The 20,667-nt window shown below is 37.9% G+C and overlaps 1 protein-coding gene across 11 annotated transcripts in view; it reads right to left on the reverse strand.

Annotated features, from left to right (window-relative positions):
- Positions 1-495: 495 nt before the first annotated feature.
- The window catches only part of C1H11orf65 (chromosome 1 C11orf65 homolog), a 98,334-nt gene continuing 78,162 nt past the window's right edge, over positions 496-20,667 (reverse strand). For 10 of the 11 annotated variants that reach the window (XM_043898535.1, XM_043898512.1, XM_043898484.1 and 7 more), the window contains 4 exons: positions 18,612-18,742; positions 10,749-10,919; positions 3,433-3,488; positions 496-835 (listed from right to left, as the gene is read on the reverse strand). In XM_043898535.1, coding sequence (XP_043754470.1) covers positions 684-835; positions 3,433-3,488; positions 10,749-10,919; positions 18,612-18,742 — 510 coding nt within the window. In that variant the 3' untranslated portion in view covers positions 496-683. The remainder of the gene's footprint in view (positions 836-3,432; positions 3,489-10,748; positions 10,920-18,611; positions 18,743-20,667) is intronic. The other variant, XM_043898543.1, reaches the window with a different exon arrangement.

Here is a 20,667-nt window from a genome sequence, read left to right on the forward strand (position 1 = left end):
CAGGAGACCTAAGTTCGCTCCCTGGGTTGGAAAGATCCCCTGGAGGATGGCATAGCAACCCACTCTAGTATTCTTGCCTGGAGAATCCCCATGGACAGAGGAGCCTGGTGGGCTGCAGTCCATGGGGTTGCAAAGAGTCGAACACGACTGAGTGACTAAGCATAGCCATTCCCTTCTCCAGGGGATCTTCCTAACCCAGGCATCGAACCTGGGTCTCCTGCATTGCAGGCGGATTCTTTACCATCTGAGCCACCAGGGAAGCTGGCTTTTGCATTCTAATAAAAGGAGAACTTGCTACACTGCCCTTTTTCCTTTTTTAATGAAAAAAGGGCTCTGCTTGATAGAAATGCACAAATAATGAATGCTTTAAATAAAGAAGAAAAACAGTCTGACTGAGGGTTTTTTTTGCACCTAAGTATAATATTTTTATTTAAGTGTAATTGTGAGACTACAGTTTCTCAGAATAACAGGACTAATTTCTATATTTTCCATGACTACTGTATTCAGTCTGGTGTTCTATTTCTGTTTAATCTTCCTTACTTAATTGGGTTAGATTCTGTGTCAAGAATATAGAAGTCATTCCAGCCAGAATAAACTCTCTTGACTGTAACTGATGCAATCAGAGCTGAAGGGTTATAGCTCAGAAAGAAAATTATAGTTTATAATTTTATATTTTTATATAATTATATTCTATAAGTGGAATCAGGCTTTAGTCTAGTAAAAAGGGGCTCTTCATAAATAGTTTCAAATGAAGGATCTTTTTGTGTTTCCTTTTCCTCTTCCAATATATCTTCATAGTCATATATTTTTTCTTGTGCTTGCTCAAACCTGAAACCTAGAGAGCAAGGACAAACATTTAGAAAGATGCCAGACGTGACAGGATATAGCTCATTCAATATGCTACTGTGTGCCAGGTAAGGTCTATTCCACATTCCTTTTCACCACTCTTAGAGCAGATATCTTTGTAACCTGTTTAACCATAAATGTCCCATATTTCTGAGATCATTCTACATTTCATGACCATGTTTCATTGTCCAGCTTTAAAAGTCTCTGTAGGATCTGTGTTTGAGGTTTGATCTACTACTAGATAGCTCTATAATTTTTTTTTTTTGCTAGCTCTGTAATTTGAAGCAAGTTACTTAACCTCTGTCTTACTTTCCTCATCTATAAGATAGGAATAATAATAGCACATGCCTCAGCTTATCTTTGTGAGAACTAAGTGTAATGGTGAATGTAAGGCATTTAGTTAGTACTCCACAATTAACCATTAGCTAACAATTCTTTAGTCACAAAGAAAAATCTTTTCTGTCCCTAAAGTTTTCAAATTCTGAATTTTGATTTCCTCTTGCTTCTTGCAGAAGTGGCACATGCTCTCTCCCCTCTTTACTGCCAGCATCTGCAATGTATTACCTGCCTTCCGTTACGATGCAGATCTCCATTACTTAAAACAGCTTTCACGTGCTCTTATGATCCTTCTAGTTAGTGCTATATCTTTTCTTTTTTTCCCATAATAATCTTTTAGCCCAGTAAATAATATTCTCTGCTTCCATTTTGTACTTGTCATTCCTTTATATTCTTTTATTTGCCATTGAGACCCTACTGTGTTCTACACACTGGGAATTCAGTAGCAAACAAAACAGATAACTTGCCTTCAAGTAAAGATAGTTGCCTACACCAGTTCTACAGAAGGCCATCAACTGCATGAAACCCCTGAAGTGGAAGCCACAAAGTGTGCTTGAGGACCAGGCAAGATGCCAATGATGCTGAGTTGTTGTGAGTGAGGGGGAGAGAGTGGGACATGATAAGGATGAAAAGCTAAACCAGAGCCGGAGTGCCATGATAAAGTTAGGGTTTTATTCCAAGTGCAATGGAAAACTAAATGGCAGAAGGGGTAGTCATCGTTAAGAGTATGGTGTCTAGAGAGTATGGTTTCTAGAGCTACCCAGTCTCAGTTCAAATCCTGGCCCTCACAGGGACTGTGTGACCTTGAGCAAGTAACTTGGCTTCTCTTTAAAATGTGGATAATAGAACATGTCTCACTGGGTTTTTCTGAAGATCAAATGAATCAATTTTTTTTTTTGGCTGGTTCATGTCAATGTATGACAAAAACCACTACAATATTGTAAAGTAATTAGCCTCCAACTAATAAAAATAAATGAAAAATAAATAAATAAATAAATAAAAGGCTAAATGCAAAAACAAACAAACAAAAATGAATCAATTTTATAAAGCACTTTAAGACAGTACTTCAACATGGTAGTTGCTAAAGAAAAGTTCATTAAATAAGTGCTTTAATTATGCTGGTTTAAATTTGTAGATCACTATCTGTTGCATGGGGAATGGACTGGAGGAGAATGAGTTTGGAGACGTTGCAGAAGCCCACAGAAAATGATGGCAACTTGGACTCTGGTGGTTATCAGTGAGTTGCAAATGAGTAGATAGGTTAAGGGCTTCCCTGGTGGCTCAGTGGTAAAGAATCCGCCTCCAATGCAGGAGACTCGGGATCGATCCCTGGGTCAGGAAGATCCCCTGGAGAAGGCAATGACAACCCACTCCAGCAGTCTTGCCTGGGAAATCCCAAGGACAGAGGAACCTGGCAGGCTACAGTCCATGGGATCACAAGAGCTGGACACGACCTAGCGACTAAACCACCACCACCACAGAGTATGCTATGCACCAGGCACTATTATAAGCACTTCACATGTATTACCTCATTACCTCACAGTAATCCATGAGTTAAACACTACTGTTATTTTCATTTTATAGATGAGGAAACTAAGCTAGTAACTTGCCCAAGATTATACAGCCAGTAAACAATACAGCAAAAAATCAAAACCAGGAAGTTGTGAATCAGCATTCCACAATTAAAGCCTCTTTGTTTTACTGCCAATCACAGGTGACAGAGGGACAGAGCTCATGCACTCAAATTCTAGAAAAACTATAACTAGGCTTTGGCTATGTTAGAATTATTGATACTTCTGGAATAGCATTTATTTTGCCGAGTCAAGTTTGCTCATTAAAAATTATTACTGAAACATGAGATATGCAACATTTTTAAAAGAGGATTCATTTTTTTAGAAAAGAAACATTTTATCCAACTCTAAATAAAATGTAAAATTTCCTTCTATTTCCAAATAACAATTATATATATAAAGGCAAAAATGACTTGATAAATTTATTTATCTGTATAGTGTGTGGAGTACAGAAGTGTTTGTTAGGTACTTCAAAATGTATACATGTGTAGAATGTATTGTTTTGGTTTATAAGAATTTCCCACTGGAGAAGGAAATGGCAACCCACTCCAGTAGTCTTGCCTGAGAAATCCCGTGGACAGAGGAGCCTGGTGGGCATGGGGTCACAAAGATTCACACTTGACAGAGCAACAAGGCACACACACACACAATTTCCCATTATTGCTAAAAAATCACCTACTTTTGAAGTTAGCTGAAGAGTTGCTTGTAGCAATTTCCTTCCAGTTGGCAATGTACCTAAGCACATTATATAGGCATTTATTAAATTAAATCAATTTATTAGTAAATAATAAAGTGATTCATTAGTACCTACTTGGACTACTTCTAAGATTCTACTTTCTGTATGAAATCTTAGATTAATGATCATAAATTCACTAGTCCAAATGTTTAATTTCTTGACTTCCCACCTCAAAGTAGCTCTCATGCACCTGAGGCAACCCCTTAGACAAGGAGTTGTAAGAGCTATGAAAATGGTGCCCACCATCTACCATATTGGTGCCCTTTGGCCTCTCTCCAGCACATACTCCTCATTTTATACTGTTCCATTCCTGCTAGATCATGGCCTCAATTGAGTGACAGCCAAGATGTTAGTTAACTTCTAAATTAAAAGTATGAAGGGAAAATTTTGAAAGTCATGGGAAAACTTCAACAACAAAACTTTATCCTTGGTTCTGGATTGCCAGACCTACTATCTCTGACATATAAATGTAAATCATTTAGTTTATGATCTTATTAGAGCAATGGTGCTGTCTTTGCTGTGTCCAGTAAACACGAGATCATATTCAAGCGGGGTACATGCAGCTCTCACTTCTGTTCCTTAAACAGAGACTGACATGTGGAGACAAGGGTAGCCTGAGAAGGGGTGGATAGGGAAGGACAAGTGTGGTGAGCTAAGGGAAAGCTCCAAGGGCCAGGTTTCCTGTGACTTATTCCATCTCACTTTAGGCTCTGTATCCCCCTTTCCCAAACTTCCTTTCTTACGACTGTACCCAACAAACCAGGTAAGAAGTTGATCACAACAGGTGCTAAAAAGAAGTTGATTGAGAAAGGAGGAGGAGGATTAAAATTGTCATGTAATTCAGAAAAGGCTGATTTTCACTTGAATTACTTTTACTCTTGTTAACTTTGTATTCCTGAATTTTTTGTTATGTGAAGGTTAAATTATGCAACAGTGTTTAATTGCAATTAAGTACTGTGTCTAAGGGCTTCCAGGTGGTACTAGTGGTAAAGAACCCACCTGCCAATGCAGGAGATGAAAGAGACTAGGGTTCAATCTCTGGGTTGGGAAGATCCTCTGGAGGAGGGCATGGCAACCCACTTCAGTATTCTTGCCTGGAGTATCCCAGGGACAGAGGATACTGGTGGGCTACAGTCCACGGGGTCACTAGAGTCAGACATGACTAAAGCAACTTAGCACACATGCAGTGTGTCTAATGTCAACCTCTTCTTGTTACTGCTGCCTCTTTTTGCTCCAAGAATTCTATGGTGGTGAGTGGAATACTCCTGGGTCACTATTAAATGAAAAGATGCAAGATAATAGCAGGTGGTATAAACCCCTTCCAGGATCTTCAGCAGTACATGAACTGAGAACTTCCAGATATACAAGCTGGATTTAGAAAAGGCAAATTGCAAATATTCATTAGATTATAGAAAAAGCAAGGGAATTCCAGAAAAACAACTGCTTCATCAACTATGCTAAAGCCTTTGACTGTGTGGATCACAGACAACTGTGGAAAATTCTTAAAGATGGGAATACTAGACCACTTTACCTGTCTCCTGAGAAACCTCTATGTGGGTCAAGAAGCAATAATTAGAACTTGACAGAACAACAGACTGGTTCAAAATTGGGAAAGGAGTATATATATTAAGGCTGTATATTGTCACTCTGTTTATGCAGTGTACATCATGCAAAATGCCAGGCTGGATGACTCACAGGCTGGAATCAAGATTGCCAGGAGAAATATAAGAAACTTCAGGTATGTAGATGATACCACCCTAGTGGTAGAAAGTGAAGAGGAATAAAAGAGCCTCTTGATGAGGGAGAAAGAGGAGAGTGAAAAAGTTGCCTTCAAACTCAAGATTCAAAAACTAAAATCATGGCATCCTTCATGGCAAATAGATGGGGAAAAGTGGAAACAGTGACAGACTTTATTTTCTCGGGCTCCAAAATCACTGCAGATGGTGACTGCAGCCATGAAATTAAAAGATGCTTGCTCTTTGGAAGAAAAGCCATGACAAACCTATAACAGCATATTAAGAAGCAGAGGCATCACCTTGCTAATAAGTGTCCATATTGTCAAAGCTATGGTTTTTTCCAGGTGGGAAGTCATGCACCGATGTGAGAGTTGGACCATAAAGAATGCTGAACGCCAAAGAACTGATACTTTCAAACTGTGGAGAAGACTCTTGAGAGTCATTTGGACTGCAAGGAGATCAAGTCAGTCAGTCCTAAAGGAAATCAATCCTAAATACTCATTGGAAGGACTGACCCTGAAGTTGAAGCTCCAATATTTTGGCCACCTGAAGCGAACAGCCAACTCATTGGAAAAGACCCTGATGCTGGGAAAGACTGAGGGCAGAGGAGAAGAGGGTGACAGAGGATGAGATGGTTGGATGGCATCACCAAATCAATGGAAATGAGTCTGAGCAGACTCTGGGAGATGGTGAAGGACAGGAAAGCCTGGTATGCTGCAGTCCATAGGGTTGCAGAGTCAGACACGGCTTAGTGACTGAACAGCAACAACAGGATCTCTTAGTTGATGGTTCAGTCTGGCCTAACCTTAAATTTAGGCAGATTTTGTGCTTTCAGTGGTTTCTCAGGAGCACTATGAAAAGTGGGTATCCATCACCATACTTCCTTAGATTTATATGCTGAAAGATCTTTATTTCATCTTCAAGGAGCCAAGATAAAAGACCTTTGATTAATTGTATGCTAAACCCTGGCAGTGTGGGACACAAACATATGCTATATTTAAGGGTGAATACTGACCCTGCTTTACCTGAGATCAAGATATGAATTTATTCAATTGTTTAAAAAGAACTTCTCATAAGGAACATGACAGTAATAACCAGTAAGAAATAAAATCTTTACAAATAGAAGCAACAACTTGATTGTATCATTTTCATGCTGTCTATATCATAAAGTTGATCTTTCTAAGAAATTTTTGGAATTTTTAAAAGATATTAGCAAAGAATATGTGGAGTCTATCACAGAATTTCACATCTTAATGGCCTGGGGAAAGTCCCTAGCCAGAGAGGTAACATAACCACTTGTCTTAGAAGTCAAAGGGGCAGGTTTGGACATAGACATTATCCATTGAGAGCTCTCGCCAAATAGAACATCAGAAAATTATTTAAGATGGCCTAGCTGCTGATGACTTAATGTGTTATGTTAAACTTCACTTGTAGTTTGAAAACTATGAAGATTCTGGAAGAGAAACATCTATCTCAATAGAAAACATGCCCCTGAAAATCCAGCGGGACGAATGCCATCAGAGGCGGAGCGGCCACTGTGTGGTATTGCAGGTGACTCAGTAACGGCAGTGCAGGCATTGCTTTTTACTCTAAGTGCCTGCAGCAATGTGTCTCTGGATACTACAGGATTTGCGAGGGTACTCATCAGTGTCCTTGAGTCCAAGAGTGAAGTTGGCCTTTCCGTTTTTCAAAATTATAATAACATTTCACTTGATCGCTCTTGTTGCCCTGTTTGTCTGGAGATGGATATGGTTTCTTTCTAGGAGAGATCCATCTGCCGTAACAAGGGGCTAGCACAAAAGCCTTTGGGAAGAAACTGGTTTGTGTCACTCAGTATCAGTGTTCAACACATTTCTGTCATTCTAATGGTCCAACTATCAAAAACTGTCTATAGATTTTGAAAAATTCTCTCCAAGGAATTAGTGGCTACCAATTTAGAGAAAATATCAGTCTTTGAAATTCTCTTCAAATAAGGTATTATCAAGCCAGTTACAAATATCTAGACAACTACAAAGATCTAAGAGGAAAGTGGACTGTGGAGACCATAAATACACTGGGAAGAAGGTATTTATACCTAATGTCTGATCTTGGCTAGGGGAAAGTCTTTGCAAATTTTGATCCTACTTGAGATAATCAGTAAGTTGTGGTCTGTGAAAGTGTTAATCACTGTTATGTCCAACTCTTTGCAACCCCATGAACTGTAGCTCAACAGGCTCCTTTGTCCATGGAATTCTCCAGGCAAGAATACTGGAGTGGGTAGCCATTTCCTCCTCCAGGTGTCTTTCCGACCCAGGGATTGAACCCAGGTCTCCTGCATTGCAGGAAGTTTCTTTAACATCTGAGCCACCAGGGAAGCCCCTGTGGTCTGTGATACTACTGAAATATTCCCAAATAATCATGCTGGATTCCATTTGAAATTTCTGTTGTCCAGAGCTCATTAGAAAAACTTGCTTTCTAACAATTCCAAGTTGGTCCCAAATTATGCTCAAGTCATAGAATGAACTGATAGAAGTATATAATTTGGAAATGTGAGTAATCTACATTTTTTTAAAATGGAAAATTTGAGTAGTGTCACCATATCAAAACGAGATGTAATTATCCTACTCCATATACAGTACGTGATACCAGAAAACCACTTCAAATCTTCCCGGTTTGTTCTGTTTTTATTCTTTTCTCCACAATGGGAAGCCATTAGGAAACTTCTTCACCTACCAGTGAAGGGTGTTAAGGGATGGTAGTGGGGAAAGTCCTATGTAGCCTGAAATGTCTGTTTATTTCTTTCCTTTGAATTCAATTGTTTTATTCTTTTTTTTTTCAAACTTTAAACTTTTTGTTTTATGTTGGGATATAGCTGGTTAACAATGTTGTGGTAGTTCCAGGGGAACAGGGTAGGGACTCAGCCACACATATGCATGTATCCATTCTTTTCAATATAGGATAGTTTACGGATTATTTGTAATCTTTCGCTGTAGCTTGCTGGCTCTTTGCTGAATTAGTCAACTGTATAAGGGAAAAGCAGAGCAGGATTTCAGAAGTTCACCTGAGAGAATTCTCTATCCTGCCCTTATAAAATGGACCTCCTCAAAATGGACCTCCCTACCTCTCTCTCTCTCTCTACCTTCTTAGGAAAGCAAAAAGTACAGCATCACATCTCATTCTTTGGATGTCATTCCTTGCATCATTATTACCACTTGTATTTATTCAGTGCTCCAGAAACCACAAATGTGCTGTCTGTAAGGAATCTCAGTACTATGTCTGGATGAGATATTGGGATTTTTGAGTCATAAAACCTTTGTACTATTTATTAAAAAGTACTTTCGTGCATCTATTATGGATAATTAGCTCTTTATTCCTTCTCATGTTTTCTTTTTATTTTTCAAAGTATCTTTCCCATAATTATAATTGTTCTGTGTTTGCGTGTGTGTTAGTTGCTCAGTTGTGTCTGACTCTTTGAGACTCCACAGACTGTAGTCTATCAAGGGCAAGAATATTGTAGTGGGTTGCCATTTCCTTCTCGTATATTCTTATTTTCTCATTTTCTTTTTTTGTTAGTCATTCTTCCCCTTTTTTTCTTCTTTCCTCTTTGCTTTTCTCATTGGTTTCTTTTCTGCTTCCTCTGGCCTCTTTTTCTCTGGTTTATTGTTCAGTAGTGTGAGTGCATGCTCAGTTGCTCAATCATGTCTGACCCTTTGCAACCCCACGGACTATAGTCTGCCAGGCTCCTTTGTCCGTGGGATTGATTGTCCAGACAAGAATACTGGATGGTAGCCATTTCCTCCTCCCTCCAGACCCAGAGACAGAACTGGTGTCTCCTGCATCTTCTGCATTGGCAGGTGGATTCTTCACCTCTCAGCCACCTAGGAATTCCCTGTTCAATGGCAGTCCACCTAATTTTTCCTATTTCTTGTTTTTATCTCCCTCTTCCGAATTTCTTCCTTTGTCTTATATTTCTTTACTTACACTATCTTTATTTTTTCCAATTCTTCATTCATGCAGTATTCACATCATTATTGTAGCTGAGTAAATATTGAATTTTTTAAAGCTTTATTGAGATATAATTCACATACCATAAAATGTGCCCATTTAAAGTGTACAGTTCAGTGGCTTTTTAGTGTATTCAGAGAGTTGTGCATACATCACCATGATTGATTTTAGAACATTTCATTACTCCAAAAAGAAACTTCACACCTCTTAGCCACCACTTCCCAATCCCCACAAATCTCTAAGCCCTAGGCAACCACTAATCTACTGTCTATCTCCATAAATTTGCCTATTCTGAACATTTCAATACAAACGGAGCCATTCAATATGTGTTCCTTTGTGATTGACTTCTTTCACTTAGCAGGTTCATCAAAGTTGTAGCATTTCTTTTTATTGCCAAATATTTCATTATTTGGATATGTCACATTTTAATCATCAGTTCATGAACAGATTGTTTCTAATTCTTGGCTATTATGAATAACAATGTTAGGAACATTCATGTAAAGTTTTTATGTGCATGTGTTTTCATTTCTCTTGTGTATATACTGAGGAGTAGAAATGCTGAATTATGTGGTAACTCAAGTTTGAACCATTTAAGGAACTTCCCGATTGTTTTCCAAAACGGCTACACCATTGTACATTCCTACAAAGAGTATATAAGGACTTCAATTTCTCCAAAATTTTGCCAACACTGATCACCATGTCTTTTTAATTATAGCTATCTTTGTAGATATAGCTATCTAACAGGATCTTATTATCATTTTGATCTGTGTTGCCCTAATGGCTACATGACAGAGAAGGCAATGGCACCCCACTCCAATACTCTTGCCTGGGAAATCCCATGGACGGAGGAACCTGGTAGGCTGCAGTCCATGGGGTCGATAAGAGTCAGACATGACTGAGCGGCTTCACTTTCACTTTTCACTTTCATGCAATGGAGAAGGAAATGGCAACCCACTCCAGTGTTCTTGCCTGGAGAATCCCAGGGACGGCAGAGCCTGGTGGGCTGCAGTCTATGGGGTCGCACAGAGTCAGAAACGACTGAAGCGACTTAGCAGCAACAGCAGCAAATGACTACATGAAGTATTTTTAAATTTCCATCACACAAAAAAGTCCTAAAAATGTTTTTCAAGGGCAAAAATATGTCACTAAAAAATAACTTTTTAATGTCCCACACAGGAAGATTAGGGAATACAGATTAAGGAAATTCTTTATATTATTAATTTCATGTTCTTAGCTTGGTTTCTGTATCCCAAAGTAAGAGTAAAACAGAGTTAAACTAAGGCATAAGAATAAAGTCTGATAATAAAGAACACCTAAATCTATTTTTCTTTTTTCTACTTTCAGATCATCCCTTTTTACATTTCTCTCTCATTTCCTTTTCTTTTCTTTCTATACAGATAATAAAAATGCAAGGAGCTTTTAAGAGTATGGTAGTGGCCCCCAAGATCCAACATGGGAGTGAGAAATATTAGAAAAATATTGACTGCCCTGATGCCTGATGCATGCCCTTGCTCCCCAAGAATAGCAACATATATTTACTCATCAAAGTTGAGTGTGTTTGTCCAGTTCAGCACTTCATCCACTTCCCATTCCATCACAGAGTCTATTCCACCATCTTCAATAGTTCTTAATAGGCCTTTTGTTGCTGTCTGAATTAAGCCTACAGTTTCGTAATTTGTTGACTTAGCCTCCAGGCTTCCTGCATAGTACCTACATACAGGAAAGGAAGAGCGGTATAGATCCTTTGAATTAGGTGACTGCTAGTGGATGCAGTTAGTACACATTATTGCTGTCAAAGTATTTACATCATAAACAGTTTTCATCCTATTTAATTTAAATACATTTAAGCCAAGTTGTATGTGATGGGATCATCTGGAAAAAAACAAAGCAGCTTAATCAACCACACTAACTAGAGAAGCCTCATTTCAAAATCACCTCTCAGTAAGTAGTACTGTTGTGATACAAGGAAAAGCTAAGTATAGAATTACAGAGTCAAAGGATCTTAGAGACCAAATAACTATCCCATTTGTTTCACAGGCAATGCAATAAACCCCAGAAGAGTAACTTTTACAAAGTCATATGGCTAATCTAAAAACTAAAAAAAATTAAATATATGTAATAAAACAAAAACAGACCCACAGATGTAGAGAACACACTAGCAGGTTAACAATGGTGAGAGAGAAGCGGGAGGGAGTTCACGTGAAAGTGAAGTCGCTCAGTCGTGTCCGGCTCATTGCTACCCTGTGGAGTATAGCCCACACAGGCTCCTCTGTCCATGGGATTTTCCAGGCAAGAATACTGGAGTGGGTTGCCATTTCAAGCAACAAGGATAGATATATTGTACCGCACAGGAAAATATAGCCAGTGTTTTATAATAATATTAAGTGGAGTATTATCTTTAAAATTATTGAATCACTATGTTGTACACTTGAAACTAATACAGTATTGTAAATCAACTATACTTCAAAAAAAACCCACTACTTCCTCCTATCTTTCTTGAGAGGGTTAGAAGTGTAAATTCCTATAAAACATTTAGGACAATGACTAGCACATAGTAAGCATTCAATCAAAGAAAGCTTACATAATCCTGTGGCAAGAGATAGGACAGTGACAAGATATGCCCCTGCACTCAGGAAGCTTCCACTTTGTCTGCCTTTAAATGGATAATAATTCATAAGAAAGAAAGAAAGTGAAGTTGTTCAGTCATGTCCAACTCTTTGCAGACCCCATGGACTTAGCCTAGCAGGCTCCTCCATTTTCCAGGCAAGAGTACTGGAGTGGGTTGCCATTTCCTTCTCCAGGGGATCTTCCCGACCCAGGAATCAAACCCGGGTCTCCCACACTGCAAGGCAGATGCTTTACATTCTGAGCCGCCAGGGAAGCCCCAATAATCCACGAGAACTAATATATTTTATAGAAGCAGGAACATACCTCTTGATTTATATTGTTTAGTAAGAGTACAAGTTATAATAAACTATGATTTCACAATTTTTCTATAGGTCTTTGTTCAGTTATTCATTTAATAAATATTGAGTGCCAACTGTTTGCGAAGCATCGTGTACAGGGGTGAAATTCCTTCATAAAACTTGGACAAATCTTCTACTCTATCCTCTAGTCCCTGAACAAATAGGCACCTATTTTAAATGAATGAATGAACGATGGTATCCACTGGCCCAGATTTATTAACTAAGTCTCATGCCATAACAAAAATACATTTAGAAATTAAAAATACTGGAAGGCTGGGGATGAATGCATTTTTTATCAACTATTCCATGTTTTGCCTTTCCAAATATACAAACACTTAAGATCAGATCTGGAAACCTGGATGATATTCCTTTTTTTAAATATAATAGACAATTCAGATATCTATTTTTGCTCTCATACTTTGTTTTACAGAGAATTAAGAAATTTATTCCAATAATATAATTCTGTTTTGAATTCTTTAAATGTTAGTCACTATTAGCTGGGCTATAACAATCATAAAACAAAAACAAGCTAGCCAGTACAAACAGAATTTCAAATATAATAGTGATCAGAAATAAAGACTGCTTTATAATAATCATAACTTGTTTTATAGGGTGGTATTTTAAAAGAAAAAAAAATTTGACTTTATAAGTGATATTGCAATATATTCCCTTAAAATGTCCTCATATTCTTTCTAAACTAAAAAATTTCTTGTTTAAGTTTTTTAATTAAACTGTCTAAATATCATGACAGGGAGAGAAATTTAAATGCAAAGACCTAGTAACAACCAACGTTGAAACTGGAAATGAGGTCGAGGAGAGCTAAGATCTGTAGAGACACAGGAAAGATGTGTAGATCTGATGTGAAGATCAAAGTTCTTTTAGTAAGACAGAGGTTAAAAAAAAATCAAGATTTTGTCAACTATTGATTATCAGCAACAGTCAAATGGAAGTATTTAAATGCCATAAGTGACCAAAGCACACAAAGTAAAATTTCTCATTCATCCTTTGCAACCCTAAAAAAAGGAAACAACACTCAGATATAAGGATTAATGCATTCATTCACTCAGCGAGCAAGCAACATATATTCATTAAACATCTAGTGGGTCTGAGGTCCAGTAACTAAGAACTAAGTTAATAGAACAGAATTTCTGTTCTTTAGGGGCTAAAAATAAAAATCTAGTGGAGATGGCAGACAAATAGATAATCACAAAATCATTACAACTGAGTATATAAAAGATCTATGGGGCACTTCAAAAGAAGTGCTGAACTATGTCTAGGTAAGTCAGGTGAAACTTCAGAAGGAGATATTTGAGCCAAATATCAAAGGTTGCTGAGCCAGAAAAGAGCAACCTAGGGATAAGGAATATCATGTGGGATGTAACTGATGTGAAGCCCCAAATAGGTTTCAGGTAAGGAAGTGATTTAATCAGTTTTAGAGATATCACCTCAGGATTTATTATAGAGATGAGCCCAGCGGGCTACAGTCCATCGGGTTGCAAAGCGTCGGACACGACTGAAGCACTGAACAACAAACAAACAGAGGAGCTATTAGAGACAAAGAGACCAGCTAGAAGGCCTTGCCCGGTAGAGTAGAGCTGAGGATGATGAAATGCTGCATTGGCAGTGGGAGAAGAGTCAGATTTGGGAGATACTTTGGAAGCACAATTAATAAGACCTAATGATGGGTTACATACAGGAGTTTATCAAAGGGAAGAAATCTAGGGCAACATCTGCATTTCTGGCTTGGATGACTAGGTAAAATGATAGTGTCATAAACTGAGGCCAGGAGGAATACTGAAAAGAAACCCGTTTTATGATGGGAAACAAGAAATTGAACTTTGGACTTGTTGAATTTGAGATGGAAACGACCATATAATTAGAAATACAGAGCTCAGTTATGGATGAGGACTGTTTTGAGAATAAATAAACAAAAAAAGAATAAATAAAATAGGAAATTATTCATGTGTATTAGCTTATTACTAGATGGCTCCTAGCTGGTGCTATAGCTGAATGTCAGCAAGTCTTACTGCCATTCTGTCAAAGTCAGCTGTTTCTAGGCAATGATGAGTATATTTTGTTCTTCTGAGTCCATGACCACAGTTCCTTTGCTGTACATGGGTCGCCTGGTTGTAGATAGTGTTGTATGGAATAAAATGATGATGGATAGGCATAACATAATAAACGGTATTGCTGACAGAGTGATGGAGCAGAGAAATAAAATATAATACACATTCAGAATGTTTATCATTCTGAAGACAGAAGGGTTCCTCCTGTATTATGGAAAGGGCCCAGTATAATTAGCCCACCACTGGGTAGCCAACATATCCCATTATGGAGGGCAAAGTTATAACTTCTGCTGTACAGTCAGATGTGACTATATAGCCAGAATGGCCTTAGTGAAGAAAAGACTACATTTATGAGTCTGGGTATAGCTTCCATCCCTGTAGCCTGGACAATGTGAACAGTTACTGAGTTGTCGCTGTTGTTCAGTCGCCAAGTTATGTCTGACTCTGCAACCCCATGAACAGCAGCATGCCAGACTTCCCAGTCCTTCACTATCTCCTGGAGTTTGCTTAGACTCATGTCCACTGAGCAAATGATGCCATCCAACCATCTCATCCTCTTCTGCCCCCTTCTCCTCTTGTCCTCAATCTTTCCCAGCAACAGTGTCTTTTCCAATGAGCTGGCTCTTTGCATTAGGTGGCCAAGGCATTGGAGCTTCAGCATCAGTTCTTCCAATGAATATTCAGGATTGATTTCCTTTAGGATTGACTGCCTTGATCTCCTTGCAGTCCAAGGGACTCTCAAGAGTCTTCTCCAGCACCACAGTTGAAAAGCATCAATTTTTCGGTGCTCAGCTTTCATCACAGTCTAGTTCTCACATCCATACATGACCACTGGAAAAACCATAGCCTTGACCAGAGAGACCTTTGTTGGCAAAGTAATGTCTCTGCTTTTTAACATGCTGTCTAGGTTGGTCATAACTTTCCTTCCAAGGAGAAAGCATCTTTAAATTTCATGGCTGGAATCACCATCTGCAGTGATTTTGGAGCCCAGAAAAATAAAGTCAGCCACTGTTTCCACTGTTTCCCCATCTATTTGCCATGAAGTGATGGGACCAGATGCCATGATCTTAGTTTTCTGAATGTTGAACTTTAAGCCAACTTTTTCACTGTCCTCTTTCACTTTCATCAAGAGGCTCTTTAGTTCCTCTTCACTTTCTGCCATTACAGTGGTATCATCTGCATATCTGAGGTTATTGATATTTCTTCCAGCAATCTTGATTCCAGCTAGTGCTTCATCCAGCCCAGTATTTCAAATTGCCAACATCCATTGGATCATAGAAAAAGCAAGAGAATTCCAGAAAAACATCTACTTCTGCCTCATTGACTATGCTAAAGCATTTGACTGTGTGGATCACAGTCAAACTGTGGAAAATTCTTAAAGAGATGGGAATACCAGACCACCTTACCTGCCTCCTGAGAAATCTGTATGCAGGTCAAGAAGGAACAGTTAGAACTAGACATGGAACAACGGACTGGTTCCAAATTGGGAAAGGAGTATGTTAAGGCCGTATATTGTCACTCTGCTTGTTTAAGTTATATGCAGAGTACATCATGCGAAATGCCGGGCTGGATGAAGCATAAGCTGGAATTAAGACTGCCATGAGAAATATCACTAACCTCAGATGATCATATCAATTGTGATTAAAGATTATTTTTGTTCTTCTTTTCCAGTCTCAGTGTCTCTCCCACCACTCCACCCTGCCACCCTTATTGCGCTAACGAGGACATCCAGTGCAATGTTGTGAAGAAGTAGTGAGTGCAGACATCTTTGTTTCTGATCTTAGAGAGAAAGCATTCAGCCACTCACCATTAGGTATCATGTTGGCTGCAGGCTTTTCATAGACACTCTTCATCAAGTTGAGAAGACTCATATCTATTCTTAATTTGCCAAGAATTTTAATTACAAATGTTAGCTAGACTTTTCTAAATACATTTTCTGCATCTTTTTGAAATCATCATATCCAGTTTTCTTTTTTAAGTCTGCTAATTTGGTGAATTGCTTTGATTGATTTCCAAATGTTAAACCAATCTTGTATTCCAAGGATAAACTCCATTTGTTTATAATGTTACTTATTATCATGTTCATGAGAGAATATTGGTTTGTTATTTTTTTGTAGTTTTTTTCCTCATAAATCTTGAGTAGTTTTTTATCTGATAACACTAGTCTCATAGAAAATGATATAAATTTTCCTGTAAGTACTTCTTTAGCTGCATTTCCCCAATTTTAGTATGCTGTGTTTTCATTTTTTATTAACCAAAAATATTTTCAAGTTCCTTTTGTGACTTCTTTGACTTATGGGTTATTTGAAGATATGCTGTTTAATATCCAAGTATTTGGAGGTTTTCCAGAAATCAAGAAATGTTTCTGTTATTTTACTCTGTTTTAAATTATTTCTAATATCATCATGATTAGAAAACTTCCTTTGTAAGATTTTAATTCTTTTAAATTTATAGATATTTATTTCATGGCCCAGAATATGGTGTATTTTGGTGAAGGTTTTTCATGTGCACTTGAAAAGAATCTGTTTTCTTTGGTTGAGTTCAGTGCTCTAGCCAATTATGTCAAGTTGGTTTATAATGTTACTCCAACCTTCTATAGCTTTACTAATTTATTGTCCACTTTAGGCAAACTTTCTCTGGTTGTGGCCAGCAGGGGCTACTCTTTGTTGCAGTGTGTGGGCTTCTCATTGCTTGGCTTTTCTTGTCGTGGAGCACAGGCTCTGGGTACACAGGCTTCAGTAGTTGCAGCTCACAGGTTCAACAGTTGTGACCTGCACGCTCTAGAATGCAGGCTCAGTAGTTATGGCACATCGGCTTAGTTGCACCATAGCATGCGGAATCTTTCTGGACCAGGGATTGAACTCGTGTCTCTTGCATTGGTAGGCATTTCTTATCCACTGCACCACCAGGGAAGTCCAGTAATTTTATCATATTTGATGACGTTTTTCAATATAAGAGAAAAGGAGTATAATTGTGGAATCAGGAACTTAAGTATAACTTGATTGGCAACATCAATATTAGCTCATTACTTTGCAGTATAAAAATGTAATACCTATCATTTAAAAAATTGTGGTAAAAATGACATAAAATTTATCATAACTATTTATCTTGACTATTTTTAAGTGTATAGTTCAGTAGTTAGTTAATTACTTTTTAAAGAGGTTTAAGTAGTAAGAAGAAAAGTTCTGTACATTTACTTACACAGTTACCATTTTTGGTGTTCTTCATTCTTGTATGGATCTAGATTCTTCCTTAGAATCACTTTTCTTCTTCAGCTTTTATCTATCTGAAAAGTTTTCCTACCTTTTAATTTTTTTTTTAATTAACTAATTTATTTTAATTGAAGGCTAGTTACTTTACAATATTGTAGTGATTTTTGCCATACATTTGACATGAATCAGCTACGGGTGTTTTGCTGAGTTGGCTGATATTATTTTTTCTTCTCAGGATATTTTCCTGCTTCTTTGAATGCATGGCAATTGATTACTACATGGATTAAGAGCACTGAAGTGTTTTTGGATTCCTTTAAATATCTGGGGGCTTTGTTCTTGTATGTATGTGGTGTGTGCTCAGTTGCTCAGTCATGTTTGACTCTCTGCAACTCCCTGGGCTGTAGTCCACCAAGCTCCTCTGTCTGTGGGACGTCCCAGGCAAGAATATGGGAGTGGGTTGCCATTCCCTTCTCCACTGTTCTTATACACTGTCAAGTAAACTTGGGTATGATTTGATTCCTTTGAGACTGCTTTTGATATTTGTTAGATAGGTGCAGAATACTTTTGAGTGTAATCCTTACATGTCAGTTTCTTTAGGGGACAAAAAAAGGTTGAGAATGGTATAGAGTAAATTTAGAAAGTCGTATTAGTGAAGTCGCTTCAGTTGTGTCCAGCTACTTGCGACCCCAAGGACTGTAGCCTGCCAGGCTCCTCCGTCCATGGGATTTTCTAGGCAAGAATACTGGAGTGGGTTGCCACTTCCTTCTCCAGGGGATCTTCCTAACCCAGGGATTGAATCTGGTTCTCCTGCATTGCAGGCAGACTCTTTACCATCTGAGCCACCAGGGAATACCTATGCCTGGTGAATAAGTCATATTAATCTCAAATATTTAAGTAAATACTGATTTTCATCTCATGTGGCAAAAGATTGTGATTTCCTTGAGGTCAAAGAGAATTTGTCTTTTTCCACTTATATCTTAGATATTAACAGTCTCTAGCAAGCATTTATTAAATATTTGCTTTCTATGTATTTTTTAAAAATAACTGTAATCTTTCATCTTATTTTTAAAATAACATGTAGTTATTTTTACTAGTGATAGCAATTTTTGAAAGTAACTATATACTTCTTTAATAATTCTAAGTATTTCATCAACTTACATTTGCTGCATCCATTCTATTTTTCTCATTTTTCTTTTCTTTTCCATATCTTGCCTTCTCTTCAGTTTGGAGAAATGGAATTCACTTTCCTTTTTGTCTCCCATGATCACATTTTCAGTAGGCCTCCAAAACTATTGAGAAATGAAAAATGAATACACAAAATATTAAATTACTGATTGTGAGGTTATCTGACTATAAACAAGAACTTCTGTGTGTTCAGTAGGAATATACAAAGATAGAAATAGAGGAGAGGATAGATCCTTTTAAGATATTTCTAATTGAGTGAATAGCACATTGAGCCTTAAGAGGCACATGCCATAGAAAAACTAAAAAGGATTATTATACTGAGGTACTATTTAATAAGTATTTGTTGAATGAATAAGTGAATAGACATATTCTAGGAGTGTTTTAGTTTCTCATAAGAACACGGCTGAGCAGTAGGTGCTACTGACTTTTTAAGACTCTAATCCTCAGTACTTTGCCACCAAAGTACTGATGGCCTTTGATGGGAAGAGCCAACTCACTGGAAAAGAAAAGACCCTGATGCTGGGAAAGATTGAGGGTAAGAGGAGGAGAGAATGACAGAGGATGAGATGGTTGGATGGCATCACTGACTCAATGGACATGAGTTTGAGCAAACTCAGGGAGATAGTGAAGGACAGGGAAGCCTGGCGTGCTGCAGTTCATGGGGTCACAAAGAGTCGGACACAACTTAGCAACTGAACAATAACAACAAATCCTCAAGGAATATGGGCACCCTCCAAGAATACAGAAGTCTCACCATTGTATCCTAAGACTTCTTGCTGCTGCTGCTAAGTCACTTCAGTCGTGTCCGACTCTGTGCGACCCCATAGATGGCAGCCCACCAGGCTCCCCTGTCCCTGGTATTCTCCAGGCAAGAGTACTGGAATGGGTTGCCATTTCCTTCTCCAATGCGTGAAAGTGAAAAGTCAAAGTGAAGTCGCTTAGTCGTGTCCAACTCCTAGCGACCCCATGGACTGCAGCCTACCAGGCTCCTCCGTCCATGGGATATTCCAGGCAAGAGTACTGGAGTGGGTTGCCAATGCCTTCTCGGAAACTTTGTGATTTCCACTGTATGATGCTTTATACTAGCTGGTTGCTTGTTTTCCTATTTTCAGTTCATTCCTCCTCCCTCACCACATACACATTAAATAACAAAGAGGAGAGTTTATCCCCCACAACACTCAGAATTTGCCCTATTAAAGCACTGTACTGAAATATCCTGTTTACTTGACTCTCTCCTTAATTAAAAGGCAAACTACTTGAGCAGAGGAATATTTTTATTTACCATTGCTTCTTAAGAATCTAGTAAAATGCCATACATCTGACTGGTATGCAATAAAATTTGTTGACTGAATGAATTCACACTTTGATCATTTTTCATACTTAGTATATTCAATATACCACATTCTACAATCTGTATATCAGAGACTGAGGGATTTGAGTGAAGATACTTGAGGCCATATAAACAAACATCCAGAACTATACAACTAGATAATGTTAACTTTTAAAATATAAGTTTACAAATATCCTTGGATAAAAAATACTTCCACAAAAAGGAGATTAAACAAACATGTCTATAGAAAAATTCTCAAATCACATATATGCATTAGAAACCATGTATATTTAAAATCATTCTGTTCAGTTCATATAAATACATGTTATATTTTCCAACAACACCATGAAAACCCAAGTGATTTCCCACTAGGGTCTGCTGTTACAAGCTATGTAGAGAAAATGGGATATTAGTCTCAAGAACACCGACTTCTTGTCCAGGGATTAATTAGAGTCAATAACATCTTCAGATTTGCTTTATTATAAAGATGGGTAATTGCTGAGTGCCAGAGAGTATCTAAAGATGGTCTAGACTCAAAGCTGATTATTAAAAGCAGAAGTATATGTTAAAAAAAAAGATATATTGCTGAATCTTGAAGTATACTAGTAGCCTCAGAGTAGTTAAGCAAATTTTATCAGTTAAATTAGTAGAATTTATTATTTAAAATAAATTTGAAAATGAACTTTCAGAAAGGCAGAT

The sequence above is a fragment of the Cervus elaphus genome, chromosome 1 (genome assembly GCF_910594005.1).
Source record: "Cervus elaphus chromosome 1, mCerEla1.1, whole genome shotgun sequence".
NCBI lineage: Eukaryota > Metazoa > Chordata > Mammalia > Artiodactyla > Cervidae > Cervus > Cervus elaphus.